General features: G+C 44.0%; 1 protein-coding gene across 3 annotated transcripts; it reads left to right on the top strand.

Moving 5' to 3' along the window:
- Positions 1-3,332: 3,332 nt before the first annotated feature.
- On the top strand, positions 3,333-20,476 carry LOC146175674 (sulfotransferase ssu-1-like). 3 transcript variants are annotated; one of them, XM_084582063.1, is made up of 4 exons: positions 3,361-3,491; positions 3,799-3,853; positions 16,340-16,546; positions 18,939-20,476. In XM_084582063.1, exons 3-4 carry the CDS (start codon positions 16,352-16,354, stop codon positions 19,680-19,682), a joined length of 939 nt encoding a protein of 312 aa, XP_084438189.1. In that variant the 5' UTR covers positions 3,361-3,491; positions 3,799-3,853; positions 16,340-16,351; the 3' UTR covers positions 19,683-20,476. The 3 variants fall into 3 exon arrangements, with proteins under 3 accessions (XP_084438187.1, XP_084438189.1, XP_084438188.1); XM_084582062.1 differs by having other exon boundaries at positions 3,799-3,908; XM_084582061.1 differs by lacking the exon at positions 3,799-3,853 and having other exon boundaries at positions 3,333-3,491.
- Positions 20,477-20,633: the final 157 nt, after the last annotated feature.

Raw genomic sequence — 20,633 nt, 5'->3', positions numbered from 1 at the left:
CACAACACGGTTATTTTTGTAATGGTATAATAATTATTATAGGTAAGATAATCTTCACGGCTTTAAGCAAGGATACGCCACCGATGATTCCAGCAGCTGGTGGCTGACACAAGCTCTTCACGAAGACAGTCCGGGTAATGGTTCTTACTCGAATGCACTAAGTATGTGAATAAGAGATTTCAAGTATTAAGACCTATACACTCGACCCAAACCATTGTTTACATGAATTCGAAAGCAGCGCATCACGGTAATCCACGGCGCCAGCGCTTATAATAGGGTATTACCTTTGGTGCAGTGGGGGCGACAGGCCGTGCCGCAATGAAGCGAAGCTTGCGCATCTGGGGGAACCGGGTTTTGTTTATCACGTTTTTGACAGGCTGCCGATTGCGATGTGAAGTTACGTTATGGTGCTTTACTACTTTGTAAAATGTACCGTTTTTCTTCGCCGCTATTTGTAAACGCAGCGCTGTGTTTGCACGCTTTACTGGTTCTGTGCGTGCGAGCGAACATCCGCACCCTTCTCCGCACTGTCGCTTTCACACATCATCAGTGTCGCTTTCAGATATTGGTTAACTGACCTCAAAAAATATTTGCATGCAACTAACATACTAACATCTTTGTCGTAAATGAAAAGTGTACTATGAAACTTATCGGTGAGTGCATCAGAGTAAAAAGAAAAAAAGAGAGAAAGTCTACTAAACTATAGTTAAAAGCGTATTTTAGTTTCAAGTTTTATCGACAGTATAGTCGGAAATACGTTCTTAAGAAAAGTTGTTGTCCCCACCCGAATAGCGTATAGGTCCGGGAAAAGAGAGGCAACGCGCTATTATTCTGTAATATGCATAACGCATTGCTTCATCGAATTTTTCTCGAATGATATGTAAACACAAATGCAGACCCTAGTGCTCTTCTTCAAGGGCAAACAATGTTCATTTCTGACATGGAAGGCGTCATCACACTCGGAACGGAAAAGTGATGCTTGTTTACTTATCCCCGCACTTGTACATGAACTACCTTCAAACTAAGTTCATTTACCTACAGCTGCTGTTCACCCTGTTTCATACAGCCTCCTCGGTACGAGCGCCTAGCGATTATGCTGCCTGACCAGCATTTGCATCCGCAGACGCAGACGCAGCGCAAGTTGTCTTTGCGTATAGGGAACCAAAGCTGGAGTTTGCTCCGCGACACCAGCGCTCGGTTTCCAGCGGAGCGGAGAGGAACTACAAAACCTACGCGCATCCGCGCCCGCGCTGCGCGTGGCTGTCTGCGGAGTCTGCGCAGCCCGCTCGCTCGGGAGCGCGTGCTACGTTCAGCCGCGCGTGCACGCGGAGCGGGAGAAGGAGAGTGAGCACGAGGGGGGTTGGTGGCGCGTTCTCGCGCGCAAAGCCGGCGCTCTTTGCCAGTGGGATTTCTTAATTTTGCTTTTTTCTGTGCCCCGGCTGACATAGAGGCTGGCTGGAGGCATGTTTTTTATCGGTGCTTTTGAAAGTAAGAAATTATGATTAATTGGTCGCCGGACATTGTTTTCAAAAAGCGCTTGTTGGCAGGCTCAGACATACATAAAAAAAAATGAACGCGAATTCGCTGCTTGAAGGTGGGAGGCAAACGACAGGTATCTTGAAGGACTTGAGGCGGCACGGCACCTCTTGATGCCTCTGTCCATGTTCACAGAATGAAGGGTCCAGCCTTCGAGTGCTCCTTCCTTTCCCTTTGTGACTGGTCACTTGAAAGGGGCCTATTCAGCTCTTTGGGGACAAACGTTTTAGGCAGTGCTGCCGGCGCCGTGGGGCCTGTTTTCGGCGCGTTTAGGATGCGTTCCCTACAAAGGCACAAAGCATGCCGCCTTACCCTTTGGTTCCTGCCGACACCGGCCAGGGGAAGTTCACTGCTGCGGCGCTGCCATCCGAAATCAATGACCTAGCTACCGTTAACGATGAGGGGTTTCTTAACGACCTGGGTCATTCCCCAGAAGCCGAGGCATGCCATTTTTGCGGCAGTTTCCTCTCCACGAGACGAACAGCGAGGAAATGTCTGACGACTTTCCATGCAGACGGGGACATCTCTCCACGGAAATCTTTGTCTTCTTAATTCCACTGTTACGCTGCGCAATTACTAGTTCAGTTATCTCCTATAGCGAACGCGCAGTTTTGAGCTCCCGAAGCAGGATCGCGTATGAGGATAGGATGATTGTCGTAAAGTGATCGCATTAATGACGAATATCTGTTTCTTGAGGCCGACCCGGTTCCACGATGGCTGCTTCAGCACCGCCAGTTATAGAAGTACGACACACGAACGGTACGAGATATCCCCCCCTCCCCCCCCCCCAAAAAAAAAAGAGAAAAAGAAAGGCCCACAACCATCTCGTAGAAAGGCCCACAACCATCCCGTTACCGTTTCCACAAAAGCTTCGCGAAAAAAGTGCGCCGTCATTATTTTCCTTCTAGTTCTTTTCTTTCTTTCTTCTTCCCCCCTCATTGTTAGAGCGCGACAGTGGCCACAATGCGGCCGGAGGAGGAGAGAAACAACCGAGCGCGCGCGCGCAAACACGTGCTAGAAAGCAGCGCGGAGCAGACGACAACATGCTTTTCTATGCGGCGGCTAGCAGACGACGCGGCCGGGCTGCGCGTAGATTTTGACGGGGTCTCCATGGAGGGCGCTGACGCACAGAGCGGCGCAGCGCCCCCTGGCCCAGGTTTTCTCCCCTATAGCGGTAAGCGATGGATGCATGCGCGGCGGCTACTTAGAATGGGTAGAGTACGTGCTATTGCTGAAGGCGCGGCGGGCAGCACGTCACCAGCGAAGCAAAAACAAAGCCCTCAAGATAGCAAGACGTGGCTGTAACGTGGTGGTGAGAATCATTCCCTTGCCCACATTTCTACATCCTCCCCACGCATCGGAGACTGAGTCAAGGACGTCGACTGATTACACCCCTCACCTTCTCCCCCCCCCCCCCCCCCTCCGCCCCACCCTCGCCCCCGTCGGGCACAGTAGTGTGCAGCAGACAGAAAAGAGTTCAAGGCCACGCGGGGTAGTGGAAAATAGTTGCGTGACGCCAATTAAGCGGCGCCGAATGTTCTTCTGGGTTGCCTAGGTCCTGGTGCAATGAAATCGGAATTGTGAATTCACCAAAAGTGGGTCACGTGCACAGAGGTACCAATCTGGCCGTGTCGACAACGCCTGGGGATGATGGCATCGGCGCGACACATCAGTTGATCTATTTTTCTCCCGCCGATAGCGCGTTCTTTCGCTGCATTTCAGCGCACACTGCACGCAAATATATTTCACTTATACACTGGGAGAGCGGTGTCGCCCTCTTTCTCGCAAACTGGTGAAGAGCAATACAGGGAAAAAGCGCGAGAGGGCGCGACAACGTTCGAGCTTTCGTTGAGTGAAAGTCAAGCAGGCTGCTCGTTTCTCGCGGCGTGGTATAGAACGCTCACCGAAAAGATTTCTCGGCTATACTAGTTTACACTACTTAAACCAACCGTTCGGTAAGTGAATATTTGTTTTCCATGCGCTAATCCTGGTACTTTGTATCATAATCGGGGTTTTAATCTCGTTGTTCGTGCGCTGGAATGACAGCTTGCTAGCCTTCACTTTTACGCCGTGAGGACAGGAGGGGGGCGTGTCAAGAAAAGTTTTTAGTTGAAAGGTGCGCTGGGACAGAGAGAGTGTCAAGCATGTACAAAACCTTGTCCTTGCGTCCATGCGCACACTTTTCCAGTGTGCATTTTACCAACTTGCCCAACTCAACTTTCTGCTCTCGTATGTACAAAACCACTTTTCTTTATCTTTTAGCAATATCAAGCTCAGCATACCGCTTGAGGAACCACACTACATTACAATCAGAGAGGTTGTTGAAACTTTTCGCATTTGATATTTCATTGTGGTAAGGTGGCAGCAGATGCGTAAGTAATATATATATATATATATATATATATATACATCGGAATATTTTGAAGAACTAATGTGTGTATAAGTGCGTGTGGGACCATTTTTCCCGCCACAATGTTCTTGTTGTTGTTGTTGCTGTTAACGGAGTGCCTACTAAAGAAACTTATAAAGTGAAATTTCATCGTTGTAATCGCATCTTTTTCCTGCTTTCTGCAGTGGCGGGGTTAAACTTCACTTTGGCCAAGCGAATCAATGCGGCCTCCCTGCCACGAAGGCTTTGTTTATAATAGATGCATCTAAGGAGCATTATACATGGCCGTATTTACGCTTTCGTAAAGATAACTTTTCGGAGCTTCAAGACGTTCAAACTTTGTCGAGCATTATGCTGATTCGTGGCAAAAAACTATCAGTGTTCCGCCTTACACGCCAAATTCTACGCCCCTGTATTGTGTGGCGAAAGCAAAATGGATAATCATGACCTAAGTATAGAAATTCATTACCTTCCTTTCTAAAGGACGCAACTACTTCCTGTAAATAGTTATGATGCACTTCATGTATACTCCAAATGAAGAATTTTGTTCCCACTAGTCCTGTGTGTGCGGCCACCAAAGATATGTAAGATAAAATGCGCTGCTCTAAAAGCCATTGCAGCGGCTGAATACTTCCGCCCATTCATATTTTAAACGTAAATAAGTCGTATTAAGGAGGTAAACAAATTACCTCTCTCGCTTGAAGAACAAACCCTGATAGATAATACTGCAGTTCACAGAAAAACCATACGAAACTGTGACAATCTAAAGAAAATCGCCGAGAAAAAATAAGGATATAAAGCAAATTTAAAGAAAACATGCAAATAGAAGTGTTGCTTGAAGTTACAAGCGGTTCTGCCTGAATATTTTCTTAGAAAGCTCATTTAGAAAGAAAATGTATGTTACGCCTATAAAGGCGAGGTTAGCAAACTACTAAAATATTTCTCCATTTGTAATGGTATTGTTATTTTGTGTGGAGTTGATAAAATATCGTGTAAAATTGATGATCCTCTTCGTAAAGCAGAACCTTCTATTAGTATTCGTTACAACAGTCAAATAACTTAGTTTCACTTGCATCACTGGTATTGCGGAAGCACCGCGCGCCGAAAGAATAACTGTCAATACGAGCCTGGCCTGCATCGAGCCTGGCCTGCAAGATGTGACCGGCAAAGCACCGAAAGATATCGTCTGGGCGGCAGCAGGCTGTAGTCTCCGCGTTGCAATTGCAATGATTTTATGAATGTGATGGCCACAACTCGCGTGCACGCTTTGCACGCGTAATTAATTCAGGCGATAACAATAGGGGCCTAGTACGTTAATATTTTACTGCTTCTCCGCTCATGAACGTGCTACCCCCTGCTGTGAATGCTTCCAGTTCGGGAAAGGGTAACGTGTGGTTGGTACTACTTGCCCTTTTATTTTTCATAGGCACGGGCAAGCATAATAAACAAGGGGCGGGTAACTATGTTTTAATATACCCGCCTGAGTCTAAAAAAAAAGAGCTATAAATTATATTTAGCCTGCGTTTAGTGCGGTAATTCTAAGCGACCAGCTGACGACGCACTTACTTTTTAGCGGAATTACCAAGTACTAAGCAGCGCTTCCGCGAACTCGTCTATCATATGAGAGTATGCTGCTTCTGCAGCGATTAAGGGCAACAAGAACCCGTCGCTAAGGTATTCTTCTACGATTGTCCGTTGGGTCGCACTAATTCATCTCAGCACTACACGTTGATGCTTTATGGTGCGTAAATATTTCTCCTCCTATTACTCAGAGGATTAGACGCTTTCTCTTGTTCTTTGACCTCTGAAGGGACGAAACGCTCATTTCACTCCTGCTAACGGACAACTGTACACTCCTGGAGCTGCTCTCGTATCATGTAGCTATGGACGGTAATTTAGTAATGCGCCACTAAGGCATTGGTAGCTGAAATGCTGTACGCACTAAACGCCCCTAACTATGTTGCTGTGGACATATATTTAACCGGTTAGATGTCTGGCGTTTACCTAAAGCATAAATGACCTACGTCATAAAAGCTTATGGCTGAAATAAAGAACCATGCGCTGGAAGAAAGCTGCTTTCCGTTATCAGGTGTCACCAAGAGTCACCTCTCCAAGTTTAAACCTCAAATGCTTGATTAGCTTAGTCATTTATTATTGTCTTCTTATGAACTCGTGCAGGCATGAAATTAAGAAAAGAAATGCTCGCCTTCCATGAAGAGCATGGAAGGCGAGAATAGTACATGAGTTTGCTACACTCGAAAATAGTTTACTTTAGCCAGGCAATGTAAGGAGGAAGAGTGGTGGAGAAAAGATCTGTCTATACTGTGCCTCTAAAACCATGTGTTTATCCCTGCTTTGGCCACTACCACTGCATCTTTTCTATATACATTTGATTAAAAGACCGCTGTTGATATGTCACGCTTCTGGGATGATAGCCTAAGCACGTAGTGCAAATTAAAGCTTCCTGGTAAAAACTAGCTTGTGCTGTGCATTGTTCAGTATGTCTCATTTCTCCAACCTGCGGTTAGAGGAGAAAAAAACGTGCTAATGTGCCGAATATAACAGCTCGATATTATACGTCACCCCAAAGCGTCGCAACGCACTAGCTGCAGTCTCATATCCCTAATGCTTTGTATACTAGTAATTTGCTACAAACCGCAAAGGACTCACGCTACTCATCTGAGTGATCGGTTGTTTCTAATTCTCTTCAGCAGATGAGGGGGCCTTTGAAATGATCAGGGGCTGATATTGCAATTCAACTAATTTGTCTGATTGGCATCAAAAATTACTGTTAAAGAAAGGAAAAAATTACCACGTCCCGTTTTGGCTATCATTGTAGTGAAAATAATAGTAATGGTAGAAAAAGGTAAAGCGTGGTTGCGTAACGAAATGCAAGCAAAGTTGAACAAGCATTTATCTTTCAGCTGCTTTCACATATTTTCAAGTTGTTTCTACTGGCGGCTTGGTCTAACACGAGCTTACGTAGTTCCATATCTGCGCAGTAAATGTGGTGTTTTTTTTAATTCAATGAACTAATTTATTTTCAAATCAGCATGCTTCCATACATGTTTGAGGTGTAAGGCAATAACAACTGCTCAAGAGCAGCTCGGCAACGTGCTTATATCCCCTATATACTTGACATTGGAAGACAAAAGACACACTATACACTAACGGTTTCCGCAAGGGGTATTCACGCGAAACACAACTAGCCATGTTCCTCAACGACTTACATGCTGACCTGGACGCTAACCTTCAAGTTGACGCCATCTTTCTGGATTACGCTAAAACATTTGATAAAGTTCCACATCAGCGATTAATACAAAAACTTTGTTCTAAACTTACATCCTAATGTGCTAAACTGGATCAAGGCCTTCTTAACAAATCGTTTTCAGTCAGTCATTGTGAACAACCACTCTTCCAACCCTCTCCCTGTAACATCCGGCGTCCCACAAGGCTCCGTTCTTGGGCCCCTACTGTTTTTAATATATATTAACGATCTCCCACAGCATGTATCCTGCCAAATTCGAATGTTCGCTGACGACTGCGTAATTTGCCGCCAAATAAGAAACACAACTGATCAAAAAGCCCTCCAGCAGGACCTTAACCAAATTGAACAGTGGTGCAAAAATTGGCTTATGACCCTGAACCCTAGCAAATGCAAGCTTCTTTCCATTACCCGTCGCAAAAACAGTCATGCCTTCCATTACAAAATCGCTAACGAGTCCATAGAATCTGTATCATCTTTCAAGTACTTAGGCGTCACATTATCTAATGACCTAACATGGAATGCACATGTTGCTAACGTGATATCATCTGCCAACAAAACTGTGGGATTTCTTAAACGTCACCTTCGCCTCACCTCGCATCACGTGAAATTGCTCGCCTACAAGTCACTCATTAGACCTAAACTTGAATATGCATCCGCCATATGGGACCCGCATCATATTAACCTCATAAACGATCTAGAAGCCGTTCAAAACCGCGCTACAAGGTTCATTCATTCTTCTTACTCGTACGACGTCAGTGTTTCAGCCCTAAAATCTAAATCAGCACTATCGCCTCTTTCCGTTTGTCGTCGCATAGCCACGCTATCACTGTTCCACAAATTCTTTCACTCATCACTTAACCGTGCCCCCTACATCACGCCAGCATCTTACATTTCCCACCGCACTAGCCACACGCTTCAAGTGTTTCGCCCACGTGCCCGAACTGTTACTTTTTCAGCCTCCTCCTTTCCACGTGCAGCTAAAGATTGGAACGGCCTTCCCCAGCATATCGTCGACATCACCTGCCCTTTATCGTTTGCTAGCAATCTAAACAACATTTTTTTGTATATGATCACATATATTGCATTGTCTTCTACCTTTTCTGCTTATCCCACCCCTTATGTATACCCCACGAGGGGTCTTTAAGGTAATAAATTGAAATGAAATGAAATTAGTTAACCGATATTTAAAGTAGGACAGGAAAAGTCATTAAAATCAGTATAGTATAGGAATAATAATGTGAATAAAAAACAGCAAGTCAAGGAATAGACTGTCAGTACACTATAAAATGGCACTCAGACAAGTAACACTACAAGTGCATCAGAAAAAAAAAAAGTTATTATATGCTTTTAATTTGGTTGCTTAACTTGAAATTTCTTTATGCATTTGGCAAAGCGCAAATAAGTGTTGGAAATTCATAACATGTGCGTGGTAGAGGAATATACCAGTGTTCACGGCATTGTGTTGGGTAATTGGCGGAATTTTCATGCAAGCTAGCGATATCTTGTAGGAACGTATTGTTTTATGAAATGTTGAAAAGTGGAAGCTAACGTGTGATGTACGACATGCATTCATTATGGCTCTCAATGCAGTCTTGTTCAATCTTAGAAGCTTATTTCTGCACATTTTTGTTATATTTCTCTACACCAAGTGGCAATAGTTGATAGGCGATGATATTCAAGCCTCAGCTTCGTGTTTTGAGCCTAGGTTCGCATTTGTGCTCATGAGGTGGATTGCTTTCACCACATAGTCGGTGCTGATGCTTTTTTATTAGCTGTCTTTCAAGAAGGCTTTTAATACTTCAGTAACGTGAGCAAATTTGTAAGCATGATGCTTAACGTAACCACAAGTTTAGCAGTTGAAACTTCATTCGCCGAAAATTGTTACACTAAATTTTTATTTTAGTAAGAAAATTGTCTCCTAATTGAGCATATCTTTGTGCACACGAAGTAAAATGCTTTAAGCCTTGACGAATGCAGGCAAAATGTAACATACTCCTGTTATTTTTTTTTTAATCGGAGTCTCAAATCAGCTTCAGTTTAGAGAGGAAGTATATCTATAGACTGTCAGACTTGCTCAATACTATAGCTTTCACATGCTCAAGGTAACACATTGCCGCAGATATATCAGAAACGGCAACGTTCTGCTTCTGGGCGCTAGAAAAAAACATTTTCCGCCCCCATCACCAGCACAAGCCACAGGCTGCGGGCTTCGGAGCTGAAGTTTTATAAATACCTTGTTACGACATCCAGATACTTTCTCTTGGCCTTACACTTACTTTAAATGACTTCCCAGAAGCACTCACCCAATTCGCAGTCCTGAAAAATATTTCCACACGAGTCTAATTTTATACTGCTGACGCCCACTTAAACTACACTTTTAGCTGCTTGTGTCACAGCTGGAGTTTGTGTTGAATACAGATTTTCTTGCAAATTATCTTCAGATGTCCCTTTGTATGTTTTGTAATAGCTATCATTTTAGAAAACGATTATCGCTTTTTAAAATTTGATCTCATAGAAGTAATAATGAGCATCGTAATGATTATTCGGCACAAAGATACGTTAGTAGCGCTTTCTGTATTTCTCAGGTGTTGCCAACCGATAGCGTGAACTTGAGTAATAGGAGTGTTCTGGAAAAACTTGCGCTCATGGCATCGGTTACGCACCTTATTTCTTCCCTGTAAAGAAGTATATAATGAACTTTAATGAAGCGACATTCCTGCCGATTACGCTAGCACTAAGGTAGTTGTCGAGGTTGCCCAGGAAATTTTGTCCGCGTTTCCTGACTGGTTCTCTCCAACAGTTTTTTCCGCCATTACTGTTCTTATGGATACCAGAACCGGCAAAGGCGACTTTTTTCGTTAAGATTTTCTGCTCGCTCTATGAAAAAACCTCATGGAGTGACAGCACGGTCCAGTCTATATATTTTTGGTCCTTTGATTCATAGCCTACAGTCCAAAATCACCCCTGTCTGTCATAATAAATAATGAAATTCCTTATTTCGCAGACCACCCACTCAGTTACTACAGGCTCGTTTGGGTGCTATAGTAAGCCTATAAATAGTAAGCATATTCTACCGTAGTATGGTTGCCTCAGTACAACCGGGCACCAGGTCTGCGCGTTTGTTTTCCAAGGAGTTTATTACCATGAAAAACAATGCTCCATTACCGTTGCGTGTGCAAGGCTGCAGCTTGCTGAGGCACGCAGACACATTGTCGGAGAAATAATTTTATGCACAAAATATTGACATCTCAGTGATTGCTAGTTTGTTTTAGTTCATTATATATGACAAAAAAACACCAAAGAATAATGATATGCCGGTCGCGTGCTGCATTCTAGTTGTACCACGCTGGATTCTGCAAAGTGCCCAAGGGGATGGCCACTCCTTGCAAGAGTGAATTTGGTCGACCTTCAATGTGGGAGCAGTCTGTGAGGCTTCCTTTAAGGACGTAGGCGGAGCGTCGCAATGTATATATAGAGGGGAAGAAAAATCATTTCGACTTATCAGCCTTTTCTTTTATTACGTTTTAACCAAATATGTACCAAAGAACAAATATCTCGATGCTGTGTTAAAGTCGCGACTGAAATGAATTCGTCCCCGCACACTACATTAGATTATCAGCTCTGCTAAAGCATGGCTTCCATCGCACTCAGCATGCGGGCCAACCTACAGCACATGCAAATTAGTCGCCTACAACGCTTTATTAAAACGAAAACTCGAATGGGAAACCGCCATTTGGGACTCCCACATAAAAAGGGTACCCCACATTAATTCTAATCTAGACCATCCTCTATTCTAAGCCGCACTCCTGAAGTCTGACAACAGGAAAAAAATAACGAAGCCCTCGGTTGTAAGCTGCCCGAAAAATAACACTGTAAACAAAGGGGGCAAAACGTTTGGAAAAGCCTCGCGCCTGCCCCTCGCGGAATAACAAATTCCCTTCATATCCAGGGTACTTGCAGCCTTAAAAAGAAAAAAAAAAGGATTCACCGAAATAAACTCAAAGTCAAGGCTGCCCTCTCAAGTACGCCAGTATGCGTCTCTTTACGTCTAAGAGATATAGCCCACTGTAATGTTTTCTGAGGCAGGTTTAGGGGGGCACTACTACGTGTAACAAGTACTTGGCCTTTATTATTGATTATATAAACGAATTCACCAATAGAAATGGAAGAGGTTTGTACCTTTGTACTTAACAAACTGTTCGCTTAGAGTCGCGTAATTACGATACCAATGCGAGATAAAATCAGCAACGCGCCGAGCGCTCTATATTCAATAAGTACAAAAACGATTATCTTTCAATATAAATGACAGCAGACAGTATACGACCACCTCCTGCAAGGCGTAAGATCGACAAATTAGCTTTTATCCGCCTACTGGAGCATTCATAATATAAAGCTATTCCCCCCGTTTGCAATGGAGAGTTTTTGAAACGTGCAGAACTCCTAGTCGCCGTGATCATATAGCTTTGCGCCATATTTCTCGCTTGCTAAAGATATCGTATCCTTTTTTTTTTTTTAGAGTAACATATCCAACTCCAGTACCCTACCTTTGAAAGTAACATAGTCTGTTGACTTTGGCAAGGGACTTTATGATATACTTTATATTATGTATTTAGTGTGTTCTACAATTTTATTTGCGTCTCCTTTCGGCGAAATTTGCCGCGTATTTAGTGTGTTCTACAATTTTATTTGTGTCTCCTTTCGGCGAAATTTGCCGCTTTTGTTTCCAGGTATGAAAGACGCCATAGAGGATGACTGTAATTTTCGACCAGCCGAGGTTCACTAACATATGCTGGCATCGCACTGTAAATGGTCGCCCTGCTACTCGCATCCCGCGATCGGGATTAAATAGTCGACCCCTCTCCCCACCTCCTCTTTTCCCCTAAGCACCCCAACCACTTTGCCACCAAAGCGGATGGAAACGTTCGCGTTTCTGCATCCCCTGCTTCAATTTAAATGAAGGTATAAGGTGTAATAAAATAATTAAATTGAAAGAGTTGTATTTTATTGCTTCTTAGGATCTCTTCCTCCTGGGCTCGTTTAGGAGCTTCGTAAATTGTAGGCTATAACTGGTAAGAATTAAAAAAAAGAACTGCCAACGGCTCTGTGCTGTGAAATATTCGCGCAATTGTTTTGCATTCCTTCAGCTACCCTGAAATAGCTTGCGTATCTCAACTCTCAAGATAATTGTCTGCACACCTTAGCACACTGTTCCGTCACTGCGCTCAGCAGGTGAGACCGTTTTGGTTCGGGAATCTTTTTTTAGATAATAATTCTATTGCTTAAAACGTTTGCGCCGTTAAAGACCACGACAAGACTGGCATCTTAACAGCACGCAAAGGTTTTTGTGTTTTGTCCTCTACACTTGGTCTTAAGTCTGTTGTTTCTGTCTTATGGTCATCCACTGTACTGTCTGAGATTTGAAATTTGCAGCCAACCTCTCTCCCATATGCAGTTGCACGCGACTCTTACACCCCTTGATCACGCATATATGACCCACATTTTATTCTAAAATGGTCGGACGTCATTTATTTTGGTTTGCCTGCAGTTTCTGCAGTGTCGCTTTTTCCTATACTTCTACGTTTTCGCTTTCGGCAATGCCGAACGACACGCTCCAACGAACCTTCAGCAACGCTTCCGTCTCATCGCGACAGTCAATGCGATCAACATGCGTTCTTGCAATCCTTGGCCCAGGCAATGTACGCGACCTGTATTCTTGACAACGCGATTGTTGTGCAATGCTATACAGGGTGCTGTCATGCATCCATTGTGTAGTGTGTCGCTAGAGTGCGCACAATGGCGGTCTTCCGGCAGCGATGCAAGCGTGCGTGAAATCGTCCTCTTGTTCACTCTTTTCTCTCACGCTGGAGGTATTTGGCGTTCTCTAGCGCTCAGGGACGCTGTGAGTGCGTGTCTGGAGGCCACCATAGAGGAAGCACAGAAACGGCGCTGCGACATCTCCCTGGGAAACGGAACAGTACTAATGATATAGAAGACACGCGCATATAAAGCAGCGCACAAGAAAGCTCTCTCCAAGAGGTTACTCCGGTGCATCTTTTACTGCCAATTATTTCATTCGCAAAACATTCTCGGGCTGTATAGAAACAAGTACGCAAAGGTAGATTAAAATCGGAGCATGTAAATGAACGTAAACCACTTAAAGAAAAAGCAACAACAAAAAGATCACAGGAAAGCGCATTTTGGTCACCTGGCAACGACACTTAGCGCTACTAATCAGAACAGCGCGTTACACATGACCAGCGAGCACTTGCATACCACGCCAGCCCTGCCCAAAACCACACAATTTGTCAGCGTCGTATCTCCGCGTACATGCCTTGAAGGGCAAGGTGGTCAACTAACCAGATGAATCTACTGGTACGGGTCGAAGGTCTTTTCCACTCTCTTCTCCCAGCCTGGCTGGCCTCTTCAGTAAGGGTAAACAGCGCAAAAGGGACGATGACATAAGATGTGCACAAAAGAGTGCTCTTTTGTGTATTTCTTATGTCTAGGGAAGGAAAGCGCAGTAGGGGGCGGCAGAAAGTTAGGTGGGCGGATGAGGTTAAGAAGTTCGCAGGGGTCAATTGGATGCAGCTAGCACAGGACCGGGTTAATTGCAGAAATATGAAAGAGGCCTTCACCCTGCAGTGGGTATAGTCAGGTTGATGATGATGATATGTCTATTTTATGTCCTTGTCTTTTTCGCGCTGTTTGCCCTCAATAGATTACAAACTTGTCCAAGCATCTGTTTTGGCTTCTTCAGTTTTTGTGTCACTTTTCTGTCTAAATTGCGTTGACCTTTCTTCATTATCCTTTTCGCTCCCTCCGTAGTACAACTTGAAAAGCAGCATTCCCTCCGACAAAGTTCGAAGCGAGATAAAAAGAGTTGCAACTGGAGTGATGCTCATTAAGTTTCCTTCACACTCAGTGCTTCGTTCCAGTTTTTGCCCCTTTCGAAAAGCTTATAGTGTTTAAAGAAACGAAAGTTTAGACTGAGTTCTTAGTGAAATTAAATCCAAACTCCACGCTCAAACAAAAAGTTGCTGAGTAAAAACTTTTGCTTGGGCTAGTGATTCACAACTAAGTGACGAAAGACAAGTATGAAAAAAAAAAAAAAACGAGGAGAAAGGAATACACGCATGACTCTTCCCATTTTTGCGTGTACTCCTCCTCCGTCTCCGTATTTTTGCGCTGTTCTTTTGTCACTTAGCTAAAAAACAAAGCTTTTGCTCGCTCTGACCGCTACCTCACCGCTGCAGTCTAATTGTCTTGAAATAATCAAACAGCCCATTACTTGTGTAATGAAACTCTCGTGTGGCATTTGAGATAATGATAAAAACTTTTCGAGAGCACTGCAAAATCTGCACTAGAGAAATGCACGCGCCTGAGCGTTGCTGCGGCCTACGGTTATATCGCGTGCCCTGGCAGAAATTTCACACTGCGGAAGTTGATAGCTGCTGCATCGTTGATGACATTGTCTAGCACGCGGCTCAATAATCTCCACGTGGCGTAACGTTGCACTATACTAGGCCACCGGGACATATATTGAACCGGCGCGCCTCCTCAACCCACGCGACCAGACATGCTGCCCCAGCGGCTCTCCATGTCGTCGCTGTTTCTAGGGGCGCGCCGTGGTGGTGAGTGGTTGGGCGGCGGTTTTTTTGGCAGCGCCGCTGAGATGAGGTCTGCACATACTCGTCTCCATCTATGCTGCTCCTCGCAGTATTTTGCCCTATTTATATTTTACTTTATTGCATTGAGACACATTAATTACTTTTTGATCGGTCTTGACCATTTATTAGCATGTATTCTCTCTGACGTCGAAACCACGGTGGTCGAAACACACATCTTCGGGTTGCGTGATGTCATGTCCGTCTGGACGTCGACATTAGCTCGCTCGGCTATTTACGAAGTCTGATTGAATTGTTTGGCTATGACAAACTTTGGGGACAAGCACCTTCGAAAATAGCCACTTAACACTTACCCGTTATTATATTATCGCACTCATGAAAAATCATAATGCTTGCAGAAATTAAAAAAAAAAAAGCTATCTCAGGCAGTCAGCAGCAAATTTAAAATTGCGTAGTCAAGAGAGAGGGAGTAATAATTATTTTTACGCGAGGGTTTGGCCGGCGGTGGTTGAAGCGCATAGCCCAGGGGCTCGCAGCTGCTGCGACAGAGTCCGGTTTATCAGCTGGCGATATAGTCAAGAACTTTACAAAGTAAGCCTAATGCGCAATGATCTTTTTTGAGGCGAAAGCTTTTCCTGGTTCATGATGAAAATCTTGCATGGGCGAAAGCTGTCCACTGTATTCGGCGGTGTTCTGTCTAATCTTTAAGAAAAAAGTCATCTTCCGCCGGGAATCAAACGTCTACCCTTCCGATCACCAGCCGAGAGCGATAACCGACAACGCCACGGAGGGCACATCAGAAACATATCTCAGTTGTCCTTTTCTAGCGTTCCTGAAGTCTGGATGGCAATGTATGGGTGCGACGGCTATGCCTTCACCCTGGTCTCTAGGTGGAAGCGTAGCGCATGCTACCTGCCGCCAGCTATGGAGACCGAGCGGCGCAACGAGCGCGTGCCATCGCCGCCGAGTAGAGGTGCTCACCCTAAATCCAGCACCGAGAAGTCACTCTCCTGCATTGTGTGATAAGCGGGATTCCGTCAAATAAACGCTGCAGTAGAACCAACCCCAAATGGTTTCGCCTTATCGATCTTAATGGGTATCAAGTGCCTGAAGAATGTTTGTGTTCTTTCACGCGATAGTGGAGGTTTTGTATACAGCTGCAAAGGGTAGGCGGTGGCTCGTCGCAATAAAGAGCTTATTTTACCGCGATCCGCTACCGTGATCCGCCACCGCGCGTTCCACTGCCCATGCCCAGATCCTCTTGACGCCGATAGATGACGCCACATGTTGGAATTCGGTACCTAGACCTGCCGAGTCGGGACCAATCAGCGCGTGCGCACCACACGTGGGCCACGGTGGCGGATCGCGGATCACAGTATAAAAAGTCTCTCTAGTATAACTATTTCTCTACATGTTTGTTAATTATTGCATGCCACTCTTGTCATATATCCAGGACATTATTTGTTACTATTTGCAGCTTGCAGTCAATCCATCACCTGTTATTATTTTTTTTTTCTGCAGGAAGCTTGGGCCATGAGCTCCGACAGTGTCTACCGGGACGTGGATGGGCTTTACGTGAGCTGTATTTTTCAAGAGCGAAACGTGAAGGATGCCATTGCTTACAAGCCAAAGGCCGGAGACGTCTTCATCGTTTCTTACCCAAAATGTGGCACCACCTGGATGCAACACATTGTGTACGCCATCTACAACGATGGCATCCCACCAAAGGTGCAACATGCATTTGTTAGGACACTTATACGCGTTGTATTTGGCGGCATATTCATAGCAGAATTACAGCCACCTACATATTGCCCATGCAATGAACGTCGAAATTGTATTGCGATAACGTTTCTTGTCTTGTGAATTTCCGCGAGAACTGTCAATACATCAAAAACATGGTTGCCACTGGGTTTCAAATTCGAGCCAGAACGAACAGATCATGCTAATGCTATAGCGGTATTCAAATGTGGTCTTGGGTTGAAATTTATGATGCAAAGCGCCGTTGCAGCAGTGCAATCAGAAGCAGGAGAAAAAGAAAAATGGTATGCCATCAGCATTTCACCATATTACATCTACCGCAAAATGGCCGCGAATGTTACGTAGGTGTCTCCCTCTACAATTACCGCAGTCAATCACGCCTGGTTTAAAACTGCAGCCGCTATGCTATTGCTCACTGAACTCCCGGACAACTTTTTTGGGCTATGCAGCCAAAGCTACATAGCCGAAAAGCATCAGCTCACTGCGCAGCAGAATATAGCCCCTTCATAAATTTTGTGAACCAAATTCTGGAATATTAAAAGATTACAAAAATGTTCGCATTATTGTTACACTACAGTGAAACTACAACACAAACCAGTAAAACGTTAGTGCAGTGCCTTTTCAAATCTGTACTCTATGCCGCGAATACGGGATGGGTACGCCATCTGTAGGTTGTCTCCCGAAGCGCACGTTGACGGCTTCTGCTGTGTCTACTTGCCGCTTCCTTTTCACTTTCGCTATGCGCTTGTTTCGGCAACGTACCACAAGTTTACGGTCACTTAGGCCTTAAATAGTCTACATAAATACATATCTGTGTCAGTGGCGGCTCGAAAACTATTTAAAGTAAAGGCTGAACTTAAATCGAAACCTTAAATAAGGCCAGATCTGCCGGAACTTCATGATATAGTAATAACGTGATGAAAGTTCCGCTCCTGTAGCCTTTTGCTGCATAGCCAGAAAAAGCGGTCCAGGAGTATAAGCACCGTTGCCTCCACAGGTTGCCATTACAAAACCCTGTCGCGCTGCGCAGCTTGAAAATCTTCGTCTTCATTAAGTTGCATTCGCTCAGCTTCTTCATTTAACCTGGATAAAAACGAAATACATATAAATCATCTCGCCGAGTGCGGCCGAGGATCGCTAGCGTAATGTCAGGCGAATTCACCAAGCGGCGTGACAGAACTCGCACTGATTTATCTTGATAATGAGCACACCGGGAAACATTTATAAGACGAGAGACAAGCTCTGATGGCATACTAATCCATGGCATACAAACTAGCCAAATTATCCGATTTACTAAAACTGGTTTCTCATTACTGGACCTTAGCTGATTTAAGTGCACCCCTGGAATTTTTTTTTTCGTACATGAAATACTGTTGGTCAAATATTTAGGGAAATCTCCAAAGGTGGCGTCGATTTCTAATAAGGGAGTAATTACTCAGTGACATCCACCCAAGCAATACTTGCTTTAATATGTGCTTTCAAATGCATAGTATTTTCTCAGCACGTCTTTTAACTTGGAAAATGGTAAAATAAAACACACAATTGAGGCTGAGAGCATGAAAGAGTCTGCTTTCAATGTACATTGCGAGCAGACAGCAGTTACTGTCCAGTAAAGTTTTGCTGACACAGTCAATTTATCTCGCAGCAGCCTAAAATTTACAACACCTATCTTTCCAATGGAGATAAGACTCTTCGATTACTGAGAGATGAAGAGAAGAGTAAAAAGAGGAAGGTGTTTAAACAGTTCTAACTTGCTTTTTTTCTCTACTTAATACGCCTCATAAAATGTATAAACTGTGCCGAAGCTAAAGCTAATTCTTTTTCATATACTGTTGAAACTACGTCTCACTACCCTGGCGATTCTACCTATTTGTGCTCGTGCTCTTATATGTAAAATAATTACCAAATTAAAACAAACATGTAGTAATAATGGTCAACATGAAATCTTTATCTGCTAATCTCTCCGGAAAAAATTAGATTGTAAGTTCGAAATGCTCTTGACTATACTTTTTCCAACAGGTTCCAATTATTGCATTGAGAAGGGGGTTAGGCAGCTATGTATGTCTTGCTTCTTTTAGATTCTTACGGCTAGTGAAAGGTTTCTGCTGTTTCGGAGGTAGCCGACAGCAGAATACCAATACAAAGGAGAAAATTAGGACAGTGTGACCGAGGTCTCAAATAAGGCTTACAATAAAACTTTTACACTTTGGGGGCATGATAACTAGGCTGATGCGCACATGATAAAAAAATAAAGGCACTTACGTAGAATGGTTGTTCGGAAATTTAGCAGCTGCTCAGGTCTGGTAACTCTTGGATTCTTTTCTCTGTTACTTTTGATGTTACCTACATTTATATCTTTCAGGATATGGATGACTTCATGGGAAGGGCTCCGTTCCTAGAGATGTTGGGATCCGAAGCCGTGGCGACCATGCCGCGCCCAGGCGCAATAAAGACCCACCTCCCATTCAAGCACCAGCCTTACTCTCCAGAGGCCAAGTATATCTACGTCACTCGGAACCCGTACGACTGCTGCGTATCATTCTACCACCACACGAAAAGCTTCCCGGCATATCGCTTCGAAAAGGAGCCCTTTGACAAGTTCTTTGATATGTTTATCGAAGGAAAAGTTGACTTCGGCGACTACTTCGACCATCAGCTTTCCTGGTATGAGCATATCAATGATGACAACGTGCTGATCGTAACCTACGAAGATCTCAAGATGGACCCTCGTGACGGCATACTGAAGATCGCCGACTTTCTCGGAGAAAGCTATGGGAAGAAACTACGAGAGCAACCGGAAGTACTGGAGAGAATCTTGGCCACAACAAGCTTGAACACAATGAAAGGTTTCAACGAGGAATTCAAGAAGTGGACGGCGAAAGCGGCAGAGTTTGCGATGAAAGCCTCCAAGTGCCCGGCAGCGTCAGCGGACATACCTGATGACTTGAAGAAACCCATGACCGGAGACTTCGTTAGGAAAGGCGTAGTGGGCGACTGGAAAAACCACTTCACTCCAGAGCAGGTCAAGCGAATGAAGGAAAGGATTGAGTCAAAGACGAAGGGAAGTACGCTGATGAGTCTTTGGAAGAACGTCGAGCTGCCCTAATGAATCACATTTGAGCAATTTTATCAAAAGCATATAAAATATCAGCGTTTGCTTGAGAATCAATTGAATAAATTTTGTATACATTTCGTGGAAACATGCTGCAAGTAAAATTATTGGTGGCAGTGCTTCTGTATATAAGTTTGAATACGCATCTAACATAAATACGCATCGTCTATTTGGTCACCCCACCAACATTACTTAATTCATTCCCTAGAGCGCGTACAAAATCGTGCCGCTCGTTTCATTTCTTGCCACTATTGCCGACATTCCAGCATAACTAACATTAAGGCGTCGTTATCCCTTTCATTCTTAGAATCTCGTAGAACAATAGCACTTATCTGCATCTTCCATAAAATTGTTTATAGCAATCATTCCTTTACACTGCCTCTCACAAAATCGGCCGCACATCTCACCGATTGCATCATCACCTCAGTTTTAAACGCTTTTCGGGAAGAACCACTGCATTCAACTCACCAGCCCTGCCCCGTGCAATCAGTTATTGGAATAGTCTTCCTTACAACATTGTTCACAATTCAAAATACGTTATTTTCAAAGAAAACATAGCATTTTGTTCTGAGGTGTGCTGTTACTGAAGTGTGTTCTATAGTGTGCTTTTCAAATTTTGTTCTCTTTTCTTGTGTTAACCATTGTATAACGTTTTGAAAATAACAATGTCAAAAATAAGCATCTTCTACTTGCTTCTCTTCCGCACCCCAGTTATGTAACTCCCTCACGTAATACTCCAATCAGAGCCCGTCAGGTATTTCAATAAATAAATAATAAATACAAATTTATTTTTATTGCCATTCTTTTCAAGGTAAACACAGAAATTACAACCTCCTCCAGCCAAACGTTTCGCAAGAGGTAGAATAGGCTTTGGCATATCCGAAAGCACTGCTTCAGCATCGCTCCATGAAAATTAGCTAATAGTATCGTCATATGGAAGTCTTC

Source organism: Amblyomma maculatum, chromosome 10, assembly GCF_055883805.1.
Source record: "Amblyomma maculatum isolate TAMU_Amacu chromosome 10, ASM5588380v1, whole genome shotgun sequence".
Lineage (NCBI taxonomy): Eukaryota > Metazoa > Arthropoda > Arachnida > Ixodida > Ixodidae > Amblyomma > Amblyomma maculatum.
Note: the sequence above shows the minus strand (reverse complement) of the source record. Positions and strands in the feature narration are given on the sequence as shown.